The 26,682-nt window shown below is 36.0% G+C and overlaps 1 protein-coding gene across 2 annotated transcripts in view; it reads left to right on the top strand.

Annotated features, from left to right (window-relative positions):
* The window catches only part of LOC138696509 (uncharacterized), a 175,580-nt gene that overhangs the window by 101,407 nt on the left and 47,491 nt on the right, over nucleotides 1-26,682 (top strand). For both annotated transcript variants that reach the window (XM_069821565.1, XM_069821564.1), the window contains one exon: nucleotides 8,689-8,805. In XM_069821565.1, coding sequence (XP_069677666.1) covers nucleotides 8,733-8,805 — 73 coding nt within the window. In that variant the 5' untranslated portion in view covers nucleotides 8,689-8,732. The remainder of the gene's footprint in view (nucleotides 1-8,688; nucleotides 8,806-26,682) is intronic.

The following is a 26,682-nucleotide window of genomic DNA, read 5'->3' on the forward strand; positions in this document are numbered from 1 at the left end:
TTTGATTCCCTGCAGATCGTGTCAGATTTTTAGCGCATAAATTGGCTAAGTGTCCGATTTTTCAGTTTCCCTCTGCCGTTCTCAATCTATAATTACTATGCGGCAAAGGAACGACCAGTATCGGAAGCGGGTTGCTGCTATAAGTTTGTTGTCATCAGTTTGTGGCTGTAATACTAACTTATGCATAATACGCTACCACTCCGCAACTTCGGCTTTCCAGCATTGGCATGACAGTCTCCGAGGTGGCTGGTATTTCCCAACTGAGATATAATGAAAAAGCAGTTTGCAGCTTAATCCCGCTCCTGAGTTACTGTTATTTTTGTTAATGATCCATCAGTATAGGTTCGGAGTCATTTTCCTGGAGGAAATTGATCTTCTGTTGTTGATCTTTGTATCTGTTTTAACATCTCTGGTGAAATGTCTTGCTTTCGACCATAGGCGGAGTTATGGGGGGCATGGAAGGCACTGCCCCCTCAAACTTGTCTCAACTCTTTTTTTTTCTAATAACGTTAAAAAATATTGAATTCAAAAGACTTTTTTGCTTTTGTTTATGACTAAGTTTCTGTGCTTAAATTGACGAATTAATATCTTCAGATGATTTGTCTGGACTATAATATTTATTTTAAATTTCCGAATGTGTAAGAATTTCTATACCTCATTTGAGGAATGGAAGCATTGTAATATTTCTTTTGTAACAGCCTGTACACGTCTGCAGGTGTTCAGGCCGCCACTTGGAGAAATATGAATAACATACTGCATAACAATGCAGAAAAAGAACAGTGATCCCGGTATAATGTGTAGGCCTAAACTTAAAGACGAGATTAAACAAAATAGAGTTTACATTTCATAAGATATCTTCAGGATGGTAAGCTTCATTTAAAAAAGTTTCTGTTGGCATAATTACGTAGTTCTATTGATCTATGCATGTGTTTCTGTACGAGAGACAAAAAGAGGGAGATTGTTTTAAGTTATGTCCTATTATAATTTGTAGTAGACCTACAGTTCAAGCCCTATACAACTCAGTCCGAAACATCGTGGTTATGGCTGTAACACTGTAAGAAACTTGCCCCAGAAAATACCTTTATTAAAAATGATCATATTCCGATATACTGTACCACGGTCAAGCTATAACGGGGAGAGGAAGTAAATGATGTCCCCCATAATCCCGTTATATGAGGACTCTATGGTTTTCCTCCCCCCCCCCCCTCTTCCAAGGAAACTGTTCTCTCTCCGTCTATCCTTTCGACTGCCTTCTTCAAGGTTCAGATGTTCTTCTATTGTTTGGTAAGTTAGTAGGTTTTCTAGTTCTAGAGTAGGATATATGGTTTTCAAATCTAGTTTCAGTTCTTGTAGATAATTATAGATTTTTTTATGATTAATGTGTTTTGGATGTTTACTTTTGTGAGGTTCCATACTTTATGTAAGCTTATCCATTTTTAATCTTGGAGTGACTTTTTTATCTTTGTATGTTTTGTTGCTTATTTTTCTGTTATACGCTGGGTGCGTTGCTTGTGTGTTTTTAAATTGCTGTAATTGGTGTTGTTTTCACTGCTCTCGATAGTAATCTTGAATGCATTGTTCTGCCTTTGTTCAAGTTTAGTTACTGTTATTGAATTAGCTGTTATTAGGGCTACACTGGCATGTTTTCTAATAGGTTTGATTATATAATATTGTAAATTTGATTCAGATGTCATTTGTATATTTGTATTTCCCTACTTTGTTCTACCACTGATCAGATATAGGCCTATATCGGCCATTCCCATGTTATGAAATGACAACATAAAATGAGAACAACCACCGAGCCTCCACCGTCGAAAAGGCATTGTTTGGTAACGACCGCTAGATGGAAGTACAGTTGCTCCATGCAATGACATAAGGTTTATAACGTGACTTCTTTTGCAGTCGCTAGATGGCAGCATAGTGAAATTGATCAAAGTGGTTGCCTTGAAAGTCCATTAGGCTGATCAATTTGTTATACAGTATGTGATTAGTGGTTCCACGTAAATGTTTTACTGAAGCGATGGCGCTGCAATAGACTCTAGGAATTTCGTCTTACAAAAAGCAAGTGTTTTGGAAACTGCCATCTATTGGCTGATGCAGTAACTAAAGCGATAGCGCTATCCCTATAATCAGCCTTAATACTTCATCTTACAAAAAGCAAGTGACTTCAGATATTGAAAATTCCGTAACGTTTTATTCATTTTATCTTCGAGCATGAACATTTCCGTTACAGTTACCGGTACATTAAAGATCGTGTCTCAGAGCGCTAAGCATTTGTTCTTAAAAATTACCGGTGCACCATTACCAGGGGAGAGCGAGTAGACTGTTGAGATACCGCACATCTCTGCTTATGCAGGTTGCTCAGACAACAGACATTTCGGAAGCTAATAGCGCGCGGTATTCATATCTATTTGTTGCATACGTGACCACAAGCTGCGTTCAGAAGGCATTCTCTAGCTAGGCTTGCCAACTTTCGTAAGTAAAAATTAGGGACATAAACATTACTGACAATTTTATTGCACTAATTATTTCCACCTAACAATCCACATATTGAGCAGTAGTACTTTTATAACAGTATTATATATATATATATATATATATATATATATATATATATATATATATATATATATATTTTTCACATGTAAAAAATACAAAAAACTTACCAAATTGCCACAAAACAAGTTGAAAAATAGTATAACTTTATGATAAAAGAAATGCTAACTTGTTGAAAACTAGGAACCCATTGTAATTAATAACCTAATATAAACTAACCTATTTAACGTAACCTGAACTAACCTAACGTACCTACACAAAAGATTTCAGCCACTCTTCTCGGAAAACACAGAGACGTTTACGTGATTTATCATCAGAGCTATCAGATCTTACCACACTTGAGGAACTACAGTATTTTACAGGTCTTTTTTTGTTGACCTCGTTGATATCTATGTCTATTGTAGAAGTGGTCGTAATTTTTTTCCTCCATTTTTTTCCCCCAAAAGCAATGAATGACGCATCAAGTGGAACAAAGTGGACATAATACTGAATGGCTCAAACTAAAGTCGAAGTGCATAAGATGAGCTCAGAGGATAGATGATTCAGTAAGCACCATATAGGCTGTGATCAAATCTGTTCTAACTTGTGTATTATGATCATTGCACCCGTCACTCTGTTGACACATCGATAATTAATTTCTGCCTTGAACATTCGGACTAAATCAAACAATATGATAAGAACGAAAATCAACTGTAAATGTCTAATATGCCGTGAAATCGGGACATTTTGATGCGTGTGCAAATTATTTCGGGACGCGGGACACAATGGTCGAAATCGGGACTGTCCCGGGAAATACGGGAAGGTTGGCAAGCCTATCTCTAGCATAACTTTAAGTTTTGTCACAGGTGTGTTTTGTGTTCTTTACACACATATTGACTTACTCGATGTCGCCATCTTCCTGATAGTGCTTCAGTTGATTAAAGGCCATAGAAAGCTAGTTCCGAAAGATCAAAGCGGTTTGGCAGTTAGGCTTAATATGACTGGTCTTCAAAACTACCTGTTAACAAGAAGCGTTTATGTTATGTCAAACGGGTGTTTTTTTAAAACACAGTGCACGTTCATATGGCTAAAGAGTTCTGCATTTTATGAAGCTACAATGGTTTTTAATTGATGGTTTACGAGCTAGCAAACCTCAAAGCAGGTGCTGATACATACCGGTACTAAATAGTTCTGTTGTATTATCCCCGAGTATGCCCTGTTGCGCATTTCCCCTTTGAGTCAGTCATATACTGCAATATCTTATCCCCGGAAGTGAGTCAGTAAATAGACAAATAACTGTCCTTGGATCCTAATCAAACCCATGTCCGTTGCCATGCTTACGCATCATCTCCTCTGCGGTTATTCGAACCTCATCTGCTTTCTTGACTGTCCATGTTTCACAACCATATGCCAAAATGGCCGAGCTAGAGTTCTATAAATTTTCATTCTGGTTTATCTTGGGACTAATAATGGTTTCATTACCTACTCCATGATACTCATAGTATTATTATATTTATTAACAATACTTTCTGTTTGGTATGACTTTTAACACTTATTAATTTTTGGATAAATAGCCATGAAAATTAAATTAAAAGATTTGTGATTGAATTTAAAAAGTGAACTGCCTTTCATTGATTCTCCCGCAATATCCCATGACAATATTTTCTTAGCGGCGTTCACAACATATGAAACATTGTGGAGTAGATTTCATTTATTCGTCAAGATATGTTCTCACAACCAGACCTACAGAGGCGTTATTTCAGTTTTTGCTAGGAGGGAGCAAGTCTTTAAGAAAGACCTTATAGAATATATTGCGTGACGCACTCACAATATCTTCTGAAATTAACTATTTTTCATACCGTAAACTAGTTTCTGACCATGAAACAAAATAAATAAATGGGTAAATAAAATAGAAAGTAATAAAAATAAAAAGCAAATAAATAAATAAAAATAAATAATCAATACAAAAATGTAACAATGATATCGGAATGATGAACTTAAAATTCATTTTTTTTCGGTTTCTTAAGTACTTTTATTTTAAGCTACAAATAGGCTGACATCATGGTTTAATTTATTACGTTAGGGTCAAGTTTACACGAATTTACAGTGCATTTTCAGTTTACGCACACAAACCTTGTTTCAAGTTCTTGTCCTACTTAGCCTGTACAAAACGTAAGGGTAATTTATATAGATTTGCTATTAATATGGCGTAGCTGCGAACAAATAAACACAAAATTTTATTGATAAAGAAATTTTATTTTCAAGGGTAACACATTGGTTTTCATTTGAGCAAGGTCATTAACCAGGCCGTCTTTTAGTTCTTAAGTGGAATACTTTAATATTAAAGCTGTAGTTCTCACATTTTTAATAGTACTACTAAATTATCAATATTGTTTTAATACAATTTTTAAACTCAGGGAGAAGGTAATTTTCCTCTCCGCCCCCCCCCCCAAATGACGCCTCTGCGGACGTACAAATCCAGATTATAGTATTAAGTTATTTTAAAATCGTACGTTAACAATTTTGAACTATTAATATTTAATTTGTTCTATTATTATTATTATTATTATTATTATTATTATTATTATTATTATTATTATTTCCTTAAAGATACTATTCGATGTTATAGCAATTCTCCACACTGACTAGTTACTGCTCAGAATTTCTGTCTGATGATACTGCTGACATTGAAAATGAGGACACGTTCCGAAATAATTGAGAATTGATGATACCCGGCCTATGTTACTGTAGTTCGCTGTCTGCTACGCGAAGCATGGGGAAGGAGTCGATGCACACGGTCCCGTTTGCCAGACAAAAACCAGACCCAACACCTCGCAGGGCTCCGAAGTCGCGCCTCCTGTGCAGATGATCTCAAGGCCGATGACCTTGGCTGCCGGCTTAATGAGTTACCAGGAACTGATACCGCGAAATACAGCTGATTCCACACGCAGAGAACGGGTCTGACTAGTGCTATGTACACAACCAATAACAGTTGAAAATAGGAAGTGAAGGGGGTACAAAAGAAAGAAAGTAGAGGCTTTAGAGTTGCCAACTCTCCCGCATCTCCTGATATCTCCGGTAGTTCACTTCGTTTTATTACGAACCTCTAATCTGCTCTATTTTTCTGGGATTCTCCGTTTTCGTCACACTATACAAAATATTGGTAACTACATACTGTATAATTGTAATACAGAGTTATTTAATGTTAGTGAAATGTTGCACTACCATTACCTTATGAGATGCAACATGTCACTGAAAGTACACTTTCCTGACAGCCATCTGAACTTCTTTCCAAAAAAGCCTTGGTGCTGTAAGCAATGAACACGGGGAGAGGTTTCATCAAGAAATATCTACCTTCGAAAAGCGCTTCAGTGGAAGGTGGAATGCAAGTATGCTGGCTGATTATTGCTGGTCACTCATCAGAGAGATTACAGAAGCTGTCTACAAACTTAAAAGATCAAAAAAGACATTTTAATTTGTGAATTTTGGCCAAACAAATGTTGTTTTATGTGCTAGTATAACAAAGTTGTGTAAATATGTGAAATGCGTGTATCATCAAAATGGTTTGTGTTAGAAAATGTTGGTTTTCAGAAACGAATTCAGCACCTCTCGTTTAGTTAAAAATACATAGTTTCATCTAAAGGACAGAAACAAAGTTTAAATTTGTTGTCCAGTGTAACTGAGCGATTTAAATAATAAATATTCTTCTTCTTGTAGAGCTACATCATTATTTTTGCCTAAACTCTCACATGGTGGACCTCTCATGGTCACCGAGGAGAAGTCATAGGATCAGTACAAGGCAAAGAACAAGCACTCAGTCCCGTGGAATGGAGATAAACTTCTATTCACACCGGAAATCTAACCACGGATACCTTGGCTGGGAAGCGCATGTCCTATCCACTGAACTAGCCTATACTGACGGACACATTAAGTAATACTAAAATTTTCAGATTAATTGTAATTGGCATGAAAGTCTATATAATGAAGCAAGTGTGAGAGATTAAAGTCACTATTAAGAATTCTCCTTTATTTTGTAAATTGTCAATGTGGAGTTAAGTCATATTATAAATCTGTGCCACTAGCTCACCGTTAGCCGAACGGATTCAACGTCTGCTTTCCACTCTGCAACTCAGGTTCGAATTCCGGTGGATCTAATTGAAATTTGTGGTGGACAAAGACTGTACTTTGTTGTAGAGTTTCGCCGGGCTACTCCCGTTTTCCCTACCGACATTCCACCATAGCTTCGTTAATCATCATCTCGTGCTAAGTATTTCGCTTTCCATGTGCACGGAGAGCAATGCTACGACGGGAAAACGATCTACAGTTACGGCGCTTCACTCCTAGATGTGTACGTTGAGTAAATGACGCAAGCCAAGTAGAGTGGAAGCTCTTAAGTTCGATAGAAATCAAGTTCGACATCCTATAGTTCGACTGCTTACATATGAGAATTAGATACGCCACTAAACGGGCACTAAAAAAATGGGTTTGACATTTGAATGGAAATTGGTCCTGTGTCTTGTAGTGATACTTTTGTTAAAGGAAAACAGAATATTTTATTGATTAGGACATCCATATTGATCACTGATTTTAAATTAATGAACTCTTCTTTTTCTATTTGAGAATTGTAGCGTTTGTGAGACGGAACTGTCGAAACCCACTGTGGTACTAGAAGCGCATACACAAGTCTCGGGGCGGGCAGGAAATGCAAGTACAGTACTGTATTCGTTGATGGATACCCAATAAGAATTTGTATTCATTTCACCTGCCACACCCACTACCCTTATTGGTCAGAACTTTCAATTCTGTTCTGTAGAACTTAGGAGAGTTCACTGTATATACCTCTATTGAGGGAAGAAATGTATACAAATTATTTACATAAAAATGTACCTATGGATTGTATAAGTGAAACTTCATCGATGCTCTTATATCTTAACTCTGATCTCTGTGTATTCCTCCGTGTCCTATAACTTAAAATTTAGAAGTTATGAATAATATTTCATACTTTTTTAACACTCTGTATATAGTTGAAACAGAGCTTTCGGGCTAAGATGCCGTGGTCTACTGGTGCAGATGTTACCAGACGTTTCGTCTACTACTGCGGCAGACATCTTCAGTGGTTAGGTATCCTCGGTCGAAGTCTTCTGCTCGGGATACCTGATGTCTGCCGCAGTAGTAGACGAAACATCTGGTAACATCTGCACCAGTAGACCACGGCATCTTAACCCGAAAGCTCCGTTTCAACTAGACACCGGCCGTGAAAGCCTGCATGCTAAGACTCCATATATATGTATATTAATTAAAATTAAAATAATTTAAAATTACTACTCTCATCACTGATTAATTTTAATAATAATAATGATAATGATAATAATAATAATAATAATAATAATAATAATAATACTAATAATAACTCTTACTTCCTTACTTAATTACACATGGCTTTTAAGGAACCCGGAGGTTCATTGCCTCCCTCACATAAGCTCGCCATCGGTCCCTATCCTAAGCAAAATGAATCCAATCTCTACCATCATATCTCACATCCCTCAAATCCATTTTTAAGTTATCCTCCCATCTACGTCTCGGTAGTAGTAGTAGTAGTAGTAGTAGTAGTAGTAGTAATAATAATAATAATAATAATAATAATAATAATAATAATAATAATAATAATAATAATAGAGAAATAAGTATTAATAGTGTTATTATTATTAAATTTGGAGCACCTAGACATGCAGGACCCCTTGATCTGCGACGTCATTAATCACGCCATGTGCCAAAAACTCTCTTTGACATGGATTATGACGTTACATAGACAGATAGTCGAACACGCAAAGTGACGGACAAGAATATTATTCATGTCTTAAGGTATTAAAAATAGAGTAGAAGAATATACTTTAATTGCTATTTAAGTGTTTCACTTTTTCCACCGGTTTAACTACCTGTAATCGTCCGTTTATTTTATTTTTATGTAGCTTTATTTTCACTAACTGTAAATAAAGACCATTTTAAAGGTATTATTAGTAACCTGCAATTTCTGCATTTGTTTCGTGTAATTACTTGCATAATAACCCACCTGATCACACGTCTGGTGTGGGTATTCCTTGCATAATCCCGTGCCAATTAGTTGTGACCACATCTCCGGCGTTCTAATTGCAGATTCGCGCTGCTCGGCCTGCCGGTCACTCACCTTGACGTTGGGAATGTGGGCAGTACGGGCACTGCTGCTGCTCTGTCAGCTGGCCGCGTGGGCCGCCGCGGCCCCCGAGCTCCCAGGTGAGTACCCTGACACACAGCCCTCATCATCTCATCACATTGCTCAACATACAGCTTCTGTTTGCAGTGCCTTGTCCTTTCATTCCACCAGCCGTCGCTGACATTGCTGAGACAAAAATCAACAAGTCATTGCTTTACTGACAGCGTAGAACAGTCATGTCAATTGATACCCATAGGAGCAAGCGCGCTTTACAGCTCAGGAGAGCCTGAGCGCTTTACAGCGGAAAGGAAAGAGACAGACGATAGAGATAGTATATGCCGCTTGGTCGAGCTCAAAGAGTTTGTAATATATAACTAGAGACACCAACATCGCTAGTTTCGCGTACAAAATTGAACCGCTGTTCGGCCGCCATTAAAGGGAGTTGATGCTTCGCCAGAAGTGCAAGCATTTCATGCTTATTGAGGATACGAATAAATATAAGTACACTTGAAGGGAAATAATAAGAAAATGGTGAAATACTGCGCCGCAAATAATTGTTCCAACATAGCTACTATTGTAGGATGCTCAGGAAAGCATGGATATCTTAATATTTGAAAGAATGTTCCAAAAGCAGTTCCTCCTTTGAATGTGTTTACAGAATGTCGGAATATTTCTTGGATAAAGTTTTTTTTTTCCAGAAACACATTAATCAGGTTTATAAGGTTGATTTCAACAATGTACAATGTAAGCGTTAGGTGCCATTACATTACAGTGGATTATAATAGCAGAGTGCATAAGAAAATCCTCAGATTATATCTGTCTAAAACTGTTTTGTTTCACAATAAATGAATTAATCATGTAATTTTCGTTTTGTGCAGTATGTGTTTCTACTTTTTGGTTGTGTTAAATGCAAAGAAATTAGTGAAAAAATAGCTGATGGCCTAGCTAGGCCTATTATTACCACTACTACTAGGTCTACTATGACCACTACTACTAGGCCTACTATTACCACTACTATTAGGCCTACTATTACCACTACTACTAGGCCTACTAATACTACCAAAACTAGGCCTCCTATTACCACTACTACTAGGCCTATTACCTCTACTACTAGGCCTATTATTACCACTACTACTAGGTCTATTATTACCACTACTACTAGGCCCACTATTACCTCTACTACTAGGCCTACTATTACCACTACTCCTAGGCCTACTATTACCGCTACTAATTGTATTAAAAAGTCTACTGACCTCTAACTTGGTGGTCATCAACTACACATTGAATAGATTTTTTGTGATAAAATTTATTCTCACTATATTTTAAATCAGTTTCCAGAATTTTTATGATCTCATATTTCACCACTAAATATTTTCTAAGCACCATATACCTTCCTCTTCCTTTGCAGGAAAGGACTGAAATATAGATCATTTTGAATATTACAGTAAATATCCATTATTATGTTCTTAAAACAATACTAGTAATACCGAAAATTAATGTTGACATTGCCATTATTCAATATTTCACATACTTATCCCGAGTGTATATGGGTGATTCAATTTATTTTTTAGAATGTCGCCAAAGTTGAATCATAATATTTTAATAAATATAGCGCTCCTCTGCCATTCATGTTTATTTCATCACGACTCATCCTTTGTAAAAGATGCTTAGAACAGTGTCTATCACCAGGCTACATCAATGTACTGTATTGTGGTACTGTTTTCGAATTTCGCGCCGCAAGCACTCCCTTTAATGGCGGATGCTAGCCGATTCAATTTGTGACATTTTTCTTGCCTGCCACTCACGGGTATGTGTCTCTAGTAAGTATTACAAACTCTTTGGTCGAGCTATATACCGGGATGGGCAGCACTGATTCAATAGATAGAGGGAAGAGAACTTATTGAAACTGTATCCATGTTAATTTTTAGATTTTCCTGAGAAGTATAAGTGCATTATAAGAATGTAAGTTTTAATTTTAATGCTCATTTTTCACAAGTTTGATTTTTTATTCAAAATAAATATTTTCTCAACTTTTTTTTATAGAAAAGTGAAATTCTCAGATATAGGCCTATTTATTTAGTAGCCTTACAGAATGTTCTCGTAAATCTAATATACCGTAAATACGTAATACCCTAGATCATATATGTAACAGATAACTCATTGCTATGTTAAAATCGGCAGCACTTTGAAGAGAACAACCGCCAGGATCGCCACCCGTCCGCCGTAAACGAACACGAGATGTCAGTACAGTCGTTAATGCAATTCAAATGGGAATTATGACGTGACTCCTTATGTAACAACTAGATGGTAGCGTAGTAAACCTGACAAAAGTTGTTAACCTCAAAGCCTATAAGGCCGACCTATCTGGGTATAGGCCTATATGATCTAGGGTAATACTGAAGATAGTGTATTGAAAATTATGAAAATATTCGCATGGAAATTGTTTGTAAGGAAATGAATTAACAAAGCAACTACTGTTACATCGTAAGCAAAAGATACGTGCCTATGTGTTGTAAAAATGTCAGCTCTATAGCTTCAGCAGATTTCGAGAAAATAATTTCATATTCTGATGATAGGAAGTTGCTCACCAATATCACCTTAAAAGCATAATGCGATAAGGGTTTTGTTGTGAAATATTAATTACACTTAAAACATATACAGCACCTAGCTAACTTTGCTTTGTACTGTAATATTGTTTTGATTACTTTATTGATTACTTTTATAATGTTAAAGGTACCACCAATATCAATTCCAACTTATTATGTCATACTCAGTCTTTTTTCTTTGGGATATCACTTTCTTCATAAATGATGTGTTTCATCCATTTAGTACAGTATAGTTATAGGTACTACTATGTAATTTATGTGAATATTCCTTCTTAACTTTTTATTATGTTATTAACGTTTAAAACACAACTGAAATATTAAGGAATTGGTATTAGTACTTTTGTTTTACAGACAACATAGATAATATCAAACAAAAAGAAGTCATATAAAAATAACGACATAAAATTTCACGTTCCGTTTGAAGTTTGTGCACCTCTGTTTTCTTAATTCAACAGGCTGCTTATTCATACACACAACCTTTCCTCTTTCCATACTTAGCGCATGATGCCCGCGCACGACATCAAGGTCAGAAAAATGCGCTTGCTTTGACATCACTGGCGTAGAATCTACAGCATCTAATAAGTAAGAATTTTTTTGTTTCAGTAACCGATACTGGTGTCACTTTGGAATAGCTTACCAAAATATTACCCCACCTTTTACTTGCTACGTACCACATTCAACTTCTATTATGGTAATTTATTTCTTTCACTAATCGTCATAGCCATCACTTAGAAATAAAAATTACGTCACCACTGACTTTCTACTGACTGCATGCAACATTTATAATATCTGATTACAACGCTAAAAGTTACTGCTACTTCCAGTGGCGTACGAAGAGTTTTGTCAAGGGAGGGAGATTATTATTAATTTTTTTTACAATTTACATTATCGGTATTTTAAATTTTGTGATGAAGAGTGTCTGGATCGCGACCTCCTGGAGGAAGAACTTTGTTCTTGTATCATGTAGTTAAATAATAGAATAAAACTTTTGTTCGTGAAACTCTCTTTCGATTTTGTATTCTGCAATTCTCACGAAGTTTACCAATTAAACGCAAAATTGTTGACGTAAATTTACCAACTAAAAGCGATATCGTTCACATACAGCTTTGATTGAGGTTTTGGCTGATATGTACATCTATTATCAGGCATTACATCTCACTTGACGATATGTATGAGAGGAAGAACAAATTGTTTGTATCATCTGAAGTCTGATTAGTGTAATATGTAGCTAGTCGGCGATGTATGCAAAGGAGGGGGAAACGAACTGATCATCCTACCCCATTATCTCCTGACTTAGTTTCCTCATAAGTGGTGCCTTGTTGTTATCACTTGTTATTATGTCGTACTCCTAAGATAAGATACACTAAATTAATGTTTTCTGTTGACGTGTGTGTATTGTTGAACTTTATTTCGTGCATAAAATGTATGTATGTATGCAAATCCCAGTTTCTGCTGGAATCTTCTCAATGTGTAGTTCCTTCCTAATACATCAATAATATTCCATTCGATTGGTAAATTTACATCAACCAAGAAACGTAGGTAGACCGAAAATTAGATTATCTCATCAGTTTTCTTGAAGACAAAACGAGCTACGAGTCTTACCTTTACCATGAAGGAGATGATGAGAACTGAAGGAAACTAGTTCATGCGAACACAATGAGTACAATGTTGGCACTGAGCTAATTATTTAACTTAGTGTTAGAATTTGTCTACATAAATTCTACAGTCATAAATTGCGGGTTGCTCCTTTTTTAAATACTCAATATTTAAAGAGGAAACAAACTATAACAAATCAGTCGTCCACGAAAATAGGTTTAACACTTTAAAATGCATACATTCCAGCGGACGCCAACGATTACGATACTGAGACACTAAGACAATTGATTTACGATTGACTTATAATCAGTTTTTACGTACAGTAATAGTGTTTTATGTGGCTATAAAAACTTGACAGTTACTCTTAAATAATTCAATTTAACAGCTGTTTCACTTAGACATGATAGTTACTCAAACATATGCTGTAGGCTATTCTAAGTGGGTAAAACGTACGTTATTTATTTTCAATTGTACTCAGACGGATCGCATGTGTTCTCCGACATTCCCTTTTACTACAAACGTGTTCAGATTCCTATTTCGGAGTCATAACGGATAACCTACTGCCTCGTTCAATCATTCTATGCACACTGCAGCTGAAACTAGAAGCCTGCGGAATACAAATTACGGACGAGGCGGTCCAAAGCGCCTGTTACAACAGCCACCCGCAAGTCACTCTCTTTTCCAGAGACGTGTAAAGAAAGGCATAGTAGACATTTTGCGACTTCATAGTCCGCACTGAAATAGTCATTTCACGAAGCTTCACTTTTATTTATTTATTTATTTATTTATTTATTTATTTATTTATTTAACCTGGTAGAGATAATCCCATCAGGCCTTCTCTTTCCCTCTACCAGTAGCAGGTATATGTAGCCTATGTGGTTAGATTTTACCTTTTTATTAAAGAGAAAAATTTATAATAATAATAATAATAATAATAATAATAATAATAATAATATGATTTCCAAAAACAGCATGACAACTCATTAGTAAATAGTTACGCGCAAAAGTGCCTGCAATTTCCTCAAGAGAAACAATGCTTTAGAACTTAAGGTAAAATGTATAACATTATAGATTATAATCTATATATTACATTCAAAAGTTTATTTATTGTCAAAAGTTACCCTAGAAGATTTTCTTACTCATTTTTATTTCATTTATTTTATTCCATAGATCTTACATCAGCATTGAAGCTTTAAGATGTGGAACAAGTAAAAATTTTACGAGATTACAATCTTGCCAACTCTGTTGTTGTAAGCAGAATAATAAAAACTGAGTTTTGTTCTCATTGAGAACAAAATAATTTGCTTTAAACCAAAGGGAAGCTTCTTGTAATCTATCTTAAGCCAAAACTGTGGCAATATTTGTGTCGCAATGACAGTTAATAGTAAGATGAAAATAACAGTACAGTAAAACCCCTCGTATCCGGCACCCAAATAACCGGCAATACCAAAACAACGGCACTTTTGAAAGTCATTCATGTGAAAGGGAAGAGTCGGACGAAGATGTGAGTGGTTTTTCGTGGATCGCACATGGCGCATATTGTTTACTCTTTACATTGTTCACACCTGAAAACATAGACAGAAAGCCCCGTTATGCTCCTGGAGTAGATCGGGTAGCATCGGTAAACTGTCACTTGGGCCTTGCAAACAATGCGCAGAGACGATATCTTTAAATTTACCACTTGAACTCGCCCGTTTCTAAGGAGTGTTGGACGAGTCTAAATGGGAAAGTGTGAAATTTTCTGTTCCTATAGCGCGTAAAAGTTTAATTCGAGTGATAGAATGATAGTATATATAAACAAGAAGACATTAGAGATATGTTAAAGAGGTTCAAATCATCGAGCGCTACTTCATCTTCACAGCTGCGATGTTTACTACACTGCTCTTCACGTCACATGGCCGCTATTTAAAATTGTCATAAGGTTACGAAAACTTTTAGTATTTTTATGCTATTATGTATTACTGCATTATAATAATTATGAACTGATGAATCTGCATTACCGTATTCAGTACTAAAAATAAACATTGTACGTATTTAAAAACTATATTTGTATGAAAATTACTAAATTTCAACATGGAAAAAAATTTTTGTGCAGTACAGTATGTCTTTAAGTAACCTATAAACGTATTTTCCAATTATCCGGCACTGGATTTGTCCCACAGTTGCCGGATACGAGGAATTGTACTGTATTAAAATTAACACTGTCAAAATCATTTATATTGTTTAGAAACAATAAGGGGCCCAATATCAATATGTAATACAATCCTTTATATTAAATGTTATGTTTTATTTAACGACGCTCGCAACTGCCGAGGTTATATCAGCGTCGCTGGTGTGCCGGAATTTTTGTCCCGCAGGAGTTCTTTTACTGACATGAGCCTGTCGCATTTAAGCATATCGACCTGGGCCGGGATCGAACTCGCAACCTAGAGCACAGAAGACCAGCACTCCCAGGAGTAAATAGTAATACCTAATATGACCTATGAAAGTTATGAAAGCAGCCTATGAATTCAGAAATATAATACTTGTTTCAAATATTCAAGCTGACTGATGTCTGAAACCTCGTGGGACATGCGGTATAATAGCTATACATGACTAGAATTCTCATGCGTTGTGTGGCCCACGTCCGTGTTCTTCCTTCGCATGATTGTTCCGGTCTGTATCTCCCTCGCGCATACACAGTGGCGCTGGTTATCGCATCCCTCGGCCATTACGTTGGACAGTACAGTTAACAGGATCAGTGTTTTAATGTGTCGGATTGTCAAGGTACTAATGACTCGGTCAACTTGGTTTGTAGTTTGGATCCCGATAAGGAAGGCATTACCAACGCAACACAAAGAGAACCGAATGTCTCAGTCGTTAGCTTGAAAACACAACACGTGGCGCCAGAAAGGATAGACCTACATCTTAAGAAGGAGAGCGTAAGGGGAAGAAGAACATAAGGTTTGAGATGAATATAGGATAAATTAAGAAAACTACAAAAGACAGGAAGACGAGGAAAACATGTTAAATAAGGAAAAATAATATGATTATGACAATGAAGAGGAAGAAAAAGTATGAAATATGAAGAGAGACAAAATAAGAAGTTATAACAGGCAGAGCACACTTAATACGAAACGCTGTGTTTGAGTCCCGCCTAGCAGATAGAACGTCTGCTGTCAAAGTGACGCCGATCTTGTCTCAAGAGGAATCTGCATTTCCTTACTAGCCTGCCTAATTGATTTACGTGGATTCTAGCAAATGATTCACGCACCTGATCCACAGTCATTTCGGCCGCATGCTTTTTAGAATGTTTCCCTGTCTTTGAAATCAAGCTTCCATTATCTCGTAGAGTTCTATCCCACTCGTAAATGGATTTGGGTGTAGGAGGATCCACATTCCAATCCCTCAGTATGTGCCGCTGAACACGCGTAACTGAATTCAATTCTGCAAACCAGAGCACGCATTGAACTTTTTGCTGTACCGTTCACACCTCTGTTCACAAGGAACTAGACTGATAAATGCAAATTTTTAATTCATGCAACAATAAGTTTGAAACGAAACATTTCACACAACAATGGCCATGCAACAATATGCATGAAATAAAACATTAAGCAAAACAATGGCCATGGAAAAGGTACGAAACGAAATCTTGGGGAGTTTTTCTATTGATTGAGCTTTATCTTAAGGAATTATAATATACAGTTGTAAAATTATAAGCCATTATTTCTGTATAGCCTACTCTTAGTGTGGTCACGGTGTATACGGTGTAAATGTTATGTTTTATTTAACGACGCTCGCAACTGCAGAGGTTATATCAGCGTCGCCGGATGTGCCGGAATTTTGTCCCGCAGGAGTTCTTTTACATGCCAGTAAATCTACTGACATGAGCCTGTCACATTTAAGCACACTTAAATGCCATCGACCTGGCCCGGGATCGAACCCGCAACCTTGGGCATAGAAGGCCAGCGCTATACCAACTTGCCAACCAGGGCGACTTATACGGTGTATATGGTACACTAATATAGTGAATCAAATACAACTTTATGCTGAAAGTTTCCATTGTTCTTATAAACTGTTATATTTTAAAATTAAAATTAACTTCTTAAATTTCATACCAATAAGCTCCTAAAACACATCGAATCGAATGAGTGCTTTATATTCTAAAATTCCGTATAAAAGCCCGCTTCCACCTAGCGGAATCGAACAGAATTTCTCTTCACAATGTATTTAAATGGAAGATAGCAGAAAGCTTCGCTTCGAATCGAATCGAACAGAACAGAATTCAGAAGCTAGAATATTGATTGCACTGCCGGAACAGAATTTCATGTTTCAGGTATGATCGTAAGTTCTCGTGAAGTCTTGCCGGTTTAATTCATTTGCTATTGAAAGCTACTGCTGAAATAGTACGTATACAAAAATCACAAATTAATATGAACGAAGAAAAATTAATAAATCTTGTGTAGAATTATCCTCTTTTGTATGACAAAACATAAAAGTACTGTTCGATTCGGTTCCACTAGATGTGAGCGGTAGCAGACTTTTCGATTCGGTTCGATTCCGCTAAGTGGGAGCGGGCCTTTAGTTTCTGTTTGTGGCACGTTAGGCATCGCTTTGATTTCTTCAAACACTTTGCTGAAAGAATTTTTGACAGCCTTAACTATCAATAGTTTATTGTTTTCACGTAAATTAACATAATAATTTGTTCTCGGCACAATTATTATTTTACATGCTTTACCGTTCAGTACTTTTTGTACAACAATTATGCTTGTAAAATACGTTTAAAAATACTTTAATCATTAATAGCACAAAAATGAGACGTTCAATTAACACGAAATTTAACAGAGAATGATGATAGCTTACTAGCTACGTCTTATTCGTTAAATCGCCTGTTAAATTGACTCCAGCGAATTGCTAAACTTTAACAGGCGTTGATGAAGTTAGCCATGTTTGATTCAAATCTTTCGAGCGCTGATGCACGTAGAGTGCAGGAGTTAGACTACCTTCGCAGTCTTATATTGATATAAACCAGCGGTGACCAAACCGGGTGTCGAGATTACATCATGTAATCACAGACATTCAAACGGGTATGAGGAGTTTCCTGTACATTGCTGTGTGTTTCATTCACGTACTGAAGGCAAGCAGTAGCGGTATCGTATCGCTCTACAAACTCTTTCTCTACAAGCAGTAAGAGGTGGTTTCGTGAAGACTGAGAAGGAGAACTTCTTTGTTGTTCTATCGGACAAAATGTAATATGTTTACTTTGCTCAAAGATTCAATTAGGAGTATATAGAAACATTAATTACCATGCTAAGTAATGTATTATTATTATTATTATTATTATTATTATTATTATTATTATTATTATTATTATTATTATTACTGACCACTAAGTATGTGTTTCTATAATTCTTCTGTACTTGCATGAATATTGATATTTTTAGACCTTCTCCCTGGAAGGATAAAATTATTGGGTTTTATCTCAATTTTAATCTTCTTAATCTTTAGATGAGGGTAACTATTTATTAGTTCTTAATTTAATAACAATATTGTAGAAAAATTGATTCAATATTATGTGTCAACGAACTGTTAAACGCCAGGCATTGACATGTCTTAAATCATAGCCAGGAAGAGAAACATGAGATAAAATGTTAGGAAGTCAGCTACTCGTGCTCTAAAGCCTTTTAATAGAACAGAATTTCTCAAAAGACTAATGATTAAAATAGCTTAAATAACTTGTCCATAAGAAGATTTTGATTTTGAAAAACTACGAATTCTTTTTAATTCTAGTAGGTTATTATATGACGCTTTATCAACAGCTTAGGTTATTTATTGTCTGAATGAGATGAAGGTGATAATGCCGGTGAAATGAGTCCGGGGTCCAACACCGAAAGTTACCCAGCACTTGCTCATATTGGGTTGAGGGAAAACCCTGGAAAAACCCTCAACCAGGTAACTTAACCCTACCGGGAATCGAACCCGGGCCACCTAGTTTCGCGGCTAGACGCGCTAACCGTTACTCCACAGGTGTGAACAACTACGAATTTCTCGACCAAGTATCGAGAGAAGACTTTAGAAAATTCTTGATTAGACTATATTCAAGAGGAAAGTTAAAAAAAGAAGCAAGAAAAATCGGCTCTTGATGACGGCAGTGACATTACTGATACAGCAAAGCTTGAGATTTTTATCCGCGGGATTGATCAAGATGTTAGTACAGAACTACCACTGGTTGTAGTTTTCATGCCAAGTACCTTTCCACCGTCTCCTTACTTCATAGGCTGTCTGTCGCATGTAATTACCGCAGCTCGAGTTTTGGTCACAGCTGACATAAAGGAATAAGTTAATACGTAAGTGAAAAACATCAATTGAACACAATAAACAAATAAAATAAATAAATATGTTTATCAATAGATAAAGTGAGAAATAAATAAAGTAAGTAAAAGAAAAATAAACACTAATTAATTGCAAACTTGGTTAATACTCGCATAATGTACGAGATTTTTGCCTTTCTCGGATTTAGTACGCTTAAAAATTTGTTCTGATAGCGTCGAAAATAAGAACTAGTTGTACACATCATAACCAACTTTTCTTCTCTTCCATCATCCCCGGATTTTATACAGTAATAGGCCTGTCACTCAAAATGTGTATTAAAAAGTGATGTAGTATTTACGTGACTGGTGATACATGCCTTCCCTAGTGATCAATATTTGATCCTGGACACATATACGTATTATACTTGAAGCTAACAAGTTAAAAAATCTGCTGTTCTAATGTACAACCGTTAAAACGCTTATAAGCAACTAAAGCTGTCTGCTTTTGAGAAGGGCGGCGTATCTGTTATGGTTATATATTTTAAATTGTTCACGTGCCTCATTGCATTAAAACGTCAATTATTCAGCCTCCCACTTAACAGTATTTACAAATGTCAACAACGATAATGAATTGATTTGGAATGGAAAGTAGTGGTTATTCTTTAAGTTTCATTTGAATTCAAAGAGGTTATTCAGAGATCCTAGGACCAATATAGTTTGGTATTGATTATATGTGAAGGGTGGGGCAAATCCACTAGCTCTTAGGCAACTCAAGTAGGGCTATTATGTTATCTAAGAAATTTGACGTAAGCGAGAAATTATTGATAAATCTTGATTGAAGTTCTCTTATTCAGAGACCGGATTCTTTCACGTTCCGAAATCTACGAAATTTATTCCCTAGATAGGTACACTTTCCTTCTAAAGAAAATATATTAAGGGTTTCTATTGCCCTTAAAATTTCATCTCCCTCTTCCAGATACAGAACCCTTGATCCTCGGATCTAACAAGCTTGGTAATCATTACAACACCGGGACAACATAAGGTGATATGGCGATAAAGGAGTAAAGGTGGAATGAGGAAGGTAGATGACAGGGTCACCATTTCAGTGCCTACTTGGGTGGGAGCAAGATTTTTAGAAAAGTTCTTATAAGGTACGTCGTGTGGCGTACTCTTTCGTTATTTCCTCTGAAATGAACTATTTTCTATACCATGAACTACGATAAACTTGGCCATTGGAGTAAAACTTCACCATAAAAAAATTAATCTATATCAGATGTCTGAAGCTATTTTTAAAGTTTTTATCCATTTCTTAAATATTTTATTTATTATTTATAAGTCACAAATAAGGCTGATATCATGGCTTATTTTTGTTTTATATAGACTACAAGTTTACCCCATTTTACAGTACATTTCCAGCTTCCACACTAAGGTATAATTTTAACTTCATATTCTACTTGTACGATATGTAATTTGCATGCATTAGCTGTTAATATGAATTAGGTGCAACAAATGAACACACACAGTATTGTTGATAAAAGATTAATTTTAATTTTAAAACATTGTACTCCTATTTACAATAGGTAATAGCCACTAACCCGCGCCGTGGCGTCATGGTCTAAGGCATTGTGCCTAGGACTGGCGTTACGGAATGCACGCTGGTTCGGGTCTTAATGAGAGAAGATATTTTCTCGTGAAATTTCGGCCAATGTATAGGACCAGTGCCCACCCAGCATCGTGATTCACTTGGGGAGCTACGATTGGAAGCGAAATCCGGTTACTAAAGCCAGGTATAAGGGCTGGGGGGATCATTGTGCTAACCACACGATACCTCCATTCTGGTTGGATGATCGTCTACCTCTGCTGCGGTATGTGGGCGTGAGACCAGCAGCCGGTTGGTCGATCTGGGCCTTTAAAGGGCTGTAGCGTCACGGTTTTATTATTATTATTATTATTATTATTATTATTATTATTATTATTATTATTATTATTATTAACCACCACTGATGTAGCAAAGGGTAACTCCTTGGTTTCGTTAGAGTAAAGTCATTAACTAGCTCGTCTTTTATTTCATAAGCGTTTATAAAAGTGGAATATTTTGTTATTAAAAGTACAGTTCTCACATTTTTCCTTTAGTAGTACTACTCAATTATTGTTTTTTTTTTTTTAATCTTAAGAAAGGAGCTGGGTGAAATTTCTAACTTCTGTAGTTTTTGAGCTAGTTGATTCATGTTTGACACACATATTCCACATATTATATATATATATATATATATATATATATATATATATATATATATATATATATATAGGAGAGAGCTGGGTAGTATCGGACATCGGGTAATATCGGACAGTGCGTTTCTTTCATCTACCACCAGATGGCAGTACCTGAATAACATGTTTACGTTTCTGTATGCGACATCACAGAAACGTAACCATGTCATTCAGGTACTTTTTCTAAAAAAAAAATTGGTGCATATTTTCAAAATCTATCTCCTCGTACAAATTTTAAGTATATACTCCAGAAAAAAATTACAGTATCTTTGATGTACCTACAAAAGTATTAATCATCCATATTTTAGAAATATATTCTTAGAATACAGAAAAAAATTATTATTTTGTCAAAAGTTTTTTTTTTTTTTTTTAATTTTCCAGTACCTATTGTTACACAATTTATTTTTAAATTTAAAAAGTAATTAACATATCAAAAATCTGATACTCTAATTTGTTAACCACAGTGTATTCATAGGGTTGTTTTCGATCTCTGATAACGAATTTGAATGACGTCATATGCGCCAGAAATCACACCGACAGCTGAATTGCGGCGAGAGGTTACAGACCAATAGTGAGTGATTTCATAATCAGGGTGCACGGTGTATCACAGTAGCAATGAACAAGAAAATCGAGCCTTTTTGGGAGAAGTACATAACAACTCTTTCCGATGGGAAGTACAGTTACGTGAAAATCATAGGAGCCTGCAAAACACGTAGTTTCGTTATTTCCAAGAAAGAGATCTTGTGTGTACCTAATAAGACTGACAAAACTCGGATGGGATTCATTCCAGATTGGACAAAAGCAAACAAATCCACCGCCCGTCACAAGTCGCCGCACTCCACAAGATGATACAAATTAATTTCAAGATTCCTTTCTTGGAAATAACGAAACCTCGTTTATTGCAGACTTTTTTATTTTCACTTAACTGTACTCCTCTCAAAAAGGCTCGATTTTCTTGGGAATTTCTGCTGTGAGTCGCCGTGCACTCTGACTATGAGATCACTCACTACTGGTCTGTCACCTCGCGCCACAGTTCAGCTGTAAGTGACTCCTGACGCATATGATGTCATTCAAATTCGTTATCAGAGATAGGAAACAACCCTGTAGAACATGAAGTAAAAATTTCATGTTCTGAGCACAAAATTGTAAGAGCCTTTAGAATTCGAACCTGACGAAATGTTCTGAAAAAAAAATGTGAGAAAACAACATGTAAAATCTGCAAGAAATTGAAATTCAAAGGTGCAGCCATTTATATATTGCGCCGCTTTTATGCTTTCGAGCGCCGCAGAGCGTTAAAAATTGCTCAACGTATAAATAAGAGATTGCTGATTCAATTTGAAAAAAAAATCGATTTTTTATTGAAAATGGCTAAAACTTCACCCGTCACCCCCCTTCAACTCAGGGGCACATAATCGCCCCTCCCCCATTATAACACCTATGGCAAAGAAAATATAAATAGTGTCGGAAAACAGTGTGCAAATGCCTTATCATGGAGTATGAACGAATTGTAAATAATAATGGATTTTGGAGTAAGCTAGTCATAATGTATACTTAAAGGTTTTTTTTTTTTTATTTTTCTGGAGTAACTGACAAAATTGACCAGAAAAACGTGAGTCGGAAATAGCCGGCGTCCTGTAACTGAAGCGATCGAGGTCATGTGCCGAGGTCATTGTGTTCCAGCTGTTAAGTCCGCACAAAGGCGAGTGGACCAGTTCCGGCCGCTGCGGGTTGTTGCTACACCTCCGCATGGCGCAAGGGTTGTCCCACTTCGGAGTGGCGCAAGCGCAGGGACGGGTCTTCACTAATTGTAACCTGTGGGCTAATCGTCACTAGTGGCATCATACCTACAACAATAGGATTTCGAAAAAACAACTGCATACAAATTAGTACTTAAGAATTTATCCCAATGCACTTAATGTGAATGACTAGTGAGCGTAGAGTGAGAATTTCTCATACCCCTAGGAAGATTGCAATACCATAATTTGCGCTTATTTCGATCTATGCATGTGACTCTGTTAATCTCCGCCTAACAAAATGCAGAACCTCACATTTGACAGCAGGTAGGTAAAACATCCATACTCTTAATTTTGTTAATAGGTTATTTTACGACGCTTTATCAACATCTTAGGTTATTTAGTGTCTGAATGATATGAACGTGATAATGCCGGTGAAATGAGTCCGGGTTCAACATCGGAAGTTACCTAGATTTGCTCATATTCGGTTGAGGGAAAACCCCGGAAAAAACCTCAACCAGGTAACTTGCCCTGACCGGAAATCTAACCCGGGCCACCTGGTTTCGCGGCCAGATGCGCTAACCGTTACCCCACAGGTGTGGACCATACTCTTAATTAACACTACGTAACAAATTTTAACTTTTTTTTTTTTGCGTTGGGCATGTGATTCATGTTTTCTATGTAATTTGAGCCTCCTGAATACGAATATGACAATAAAAAACAGTTGTTGGTTACGGTTTTTGAGAAATTTTCGAATTTATATCAATTCAAAATACTGCTTTATATAATGACAATAAGATTAAATATTCACTGTTCAGAAGATTACAGCTCTGTTTTCTGCATTTTCTTTTACACTGAACATCAGGTACATCACGAGCTAAAGTCCAGCAATAGTCTGCTAGCATATTGGTATTCCATTGTCCTTGGTATCTTTTTTCCATAGTTGAAATTTCTTGATGAAAGCGCTCACCATGCTCATCACTGAAATCGCCACAATTCTCGGGGAAAAAGACAAGATGGGGGTGAAGGAAGTGAATTTTCAGGCACATGTTATCACCCATAGTTTCATACGCCAACAGTAAATTTTGCACTAGTTCCTCATAGTTCTCACTTCTACGGTTACCCAGAAAATTTAATACAACCACCTTGAATGCAATCCAGGCGACTCTCTCTTCAACAAAGATTCAAAGTGATTGGCATTCATTAATTTTCTAATTTGTGATCCATTAGGAAATTTTTCCTGGATATGTTTACATGTTTCAGTTTTATGATTCAACTCTTTAACAAAATTGTTCATTAACTCTAACTTAATGTGTAAAGGGGGTAAAATTACTTTACTTTGAGGTACAAGGGATTGATGTGTAATATTCTTCTTCTCTAGTGATTTTCGTTTTATTTTATAATGCTTATTTCGTGCGCGACAGTCTCATTCGCACAGAAAGCAGCAAAATTTTGTGTAGCTTAATTATATTCCAAGAAGCACTGTTACAACCTTCAAATCCGCACATAGGCCCTATAAATAATTCATACTTTGAATATTATCATTAAAGCACACTTTAAACGTCTTACACAGAATACTAACATCATGGAAATCTCCTGATAAATTGAAGCGATTTCATATGGCGAAACTGTTTCTTCCCCTCCAAATGGAACCGAAAAGGGCTATAAAACAATTTCCGCTTCTAGAACTGGTTTTTGACAGGGTGGTCTATTGCAAAATATAAACTGCAGTAATATAATTAAAGATGACAGTGTAAGAAATACACATCTCAAGTAAAATCAGGTAAACTCAAGCGAATTCATATCTCGAACCTGCCCCTCCAAATAGATTCGTAAAAGAGCAATAAAATAGTTTCCGTATCTACAAATGGTTCTAATATGGTGGCCTACTTATACTAATATTGTTTTCACATAATGGGTCGTCACATTTGTAAAACAAAGTGGTTACATACGAAATACGGTGATTTTTTAAATAAAATGCATAGAAAATGAATTATATTGTGCATCTCGAAAACCCGAATTGATAGAATATTTTGCTTGTTATTTTTTTAATTCAGGAGGTCGAAATTAGTAAGAATTTGTTAGTTTTATGTCTGGCGCAAAATGGCTGTTGACCAGTGTAATTATTGTATTAATTATATGATGAAACAAACGAGTAAATAAGCATTCAGTATAATTGAGCGCCAGTAAATAAATTCGAAAGAAATATAGCTACTCACAATGGAATCCAAAAAGAATAAATAAATATACAAACAATATGAGTAAAAACACAAATTCACAAATAACCTAATAGTTGCAGGGTTTAAGCCGTAGTTGCATTTGTCGCATTTTGCTACTCGACTTCTAAAAGTACACATAAAATAACGTACTTTGATGTGATGCAAATTCAGCGTAATTGATTCTAAACATACGTATGTGTAATGATCAGGTTTCGTATTCCAGCTACCTATAAACAGGATGAAGTCTTATCGATCACTGTCCTTACGAGTCGTATTAGGATTATTTAAATAACTACAACTTTGTGGCTGATTGAAGGTTCGTTTCAGAGCGTGTAATATTGCGGGGCATAGTTGAGGATATTTGAACTAATATTTTTACTGTCGATATAGACAACATTACATATAAATTGTGTAAAATAAACGTAAAAGTGACAAAAACAGTGCACTGAAAGACACTGCAATACCAAAAGGTACAGAAGTGTATTGAACGTAATAAAAAAGAACCAGTACCATCAAAATCTCAAAATTATGAAGATATTAACTCGACGTTTAGCATGGAATTGTGTAGCCTACCATGATGTTCAGGGCCAACATCCCAATTAATAAATTAAATAATCTCCATTTTAGGGAATTTCTAGAAAAGTACATAGAAAATTAGTGGCTTTTCATTGATGAGTGAGATGCAATATCCTAATGAAACGCGAAAAAATATCACACAATAGGAATATCTTGTACTACATCATGCACCAATAACGTCATGTGCTATTGAAAGAATTTCTTGCAATATAAAATCATTTCAAGTGACATCCGCATATGTTCAAGTTCCGTAACTTACGGATGCACGTTACTATTCACTGCAAAGATCCCGACGAAAATGAACATCACGGCTCAAGCAAGTGTTTACTAGCATAGCTTCAAATGTCGGGAGTTGACTGTACTCCACGAACACGCAGCGATGACGTGTTTGTTTATATCCTTATCCGTTGCATCATCTGCGTTCGGCGTTCTATATACCCAAAGTGTCTTTAACTTCAGTCTTTAGGTAGCTGGATTACGAAGCCTAGTAATGATTTACTTACATAAGTATATCTAGAGTGTGGTAAGATGGATTTAAAACAATGAAACTCCAAGAAACAATTACATACTGTAACTTTTTGTTTCTGCATACTTTATTAATTTTATCTTTCTGTACAATTATTTATAATATTGCACAAGCTTTTCGCAATTTGCACAAATATAATT

The sequence above is a fragment of the Periplaneta americana genome, chromosome 3 (assembly GCF_040183065.1).
Source record: "Periplaneta americana isolate PAMFEO1 chromosome 3, P.americana_PAMFEO1_priV1, whole genome shotgun sequence".
In the NCBI taxonomy this organism is placed as follows: Eukaryota; Metazoa; Arthropoda; class Insecta; order Blattodea; family Blattidae; genus Periplaneta; species Periplaneta americana.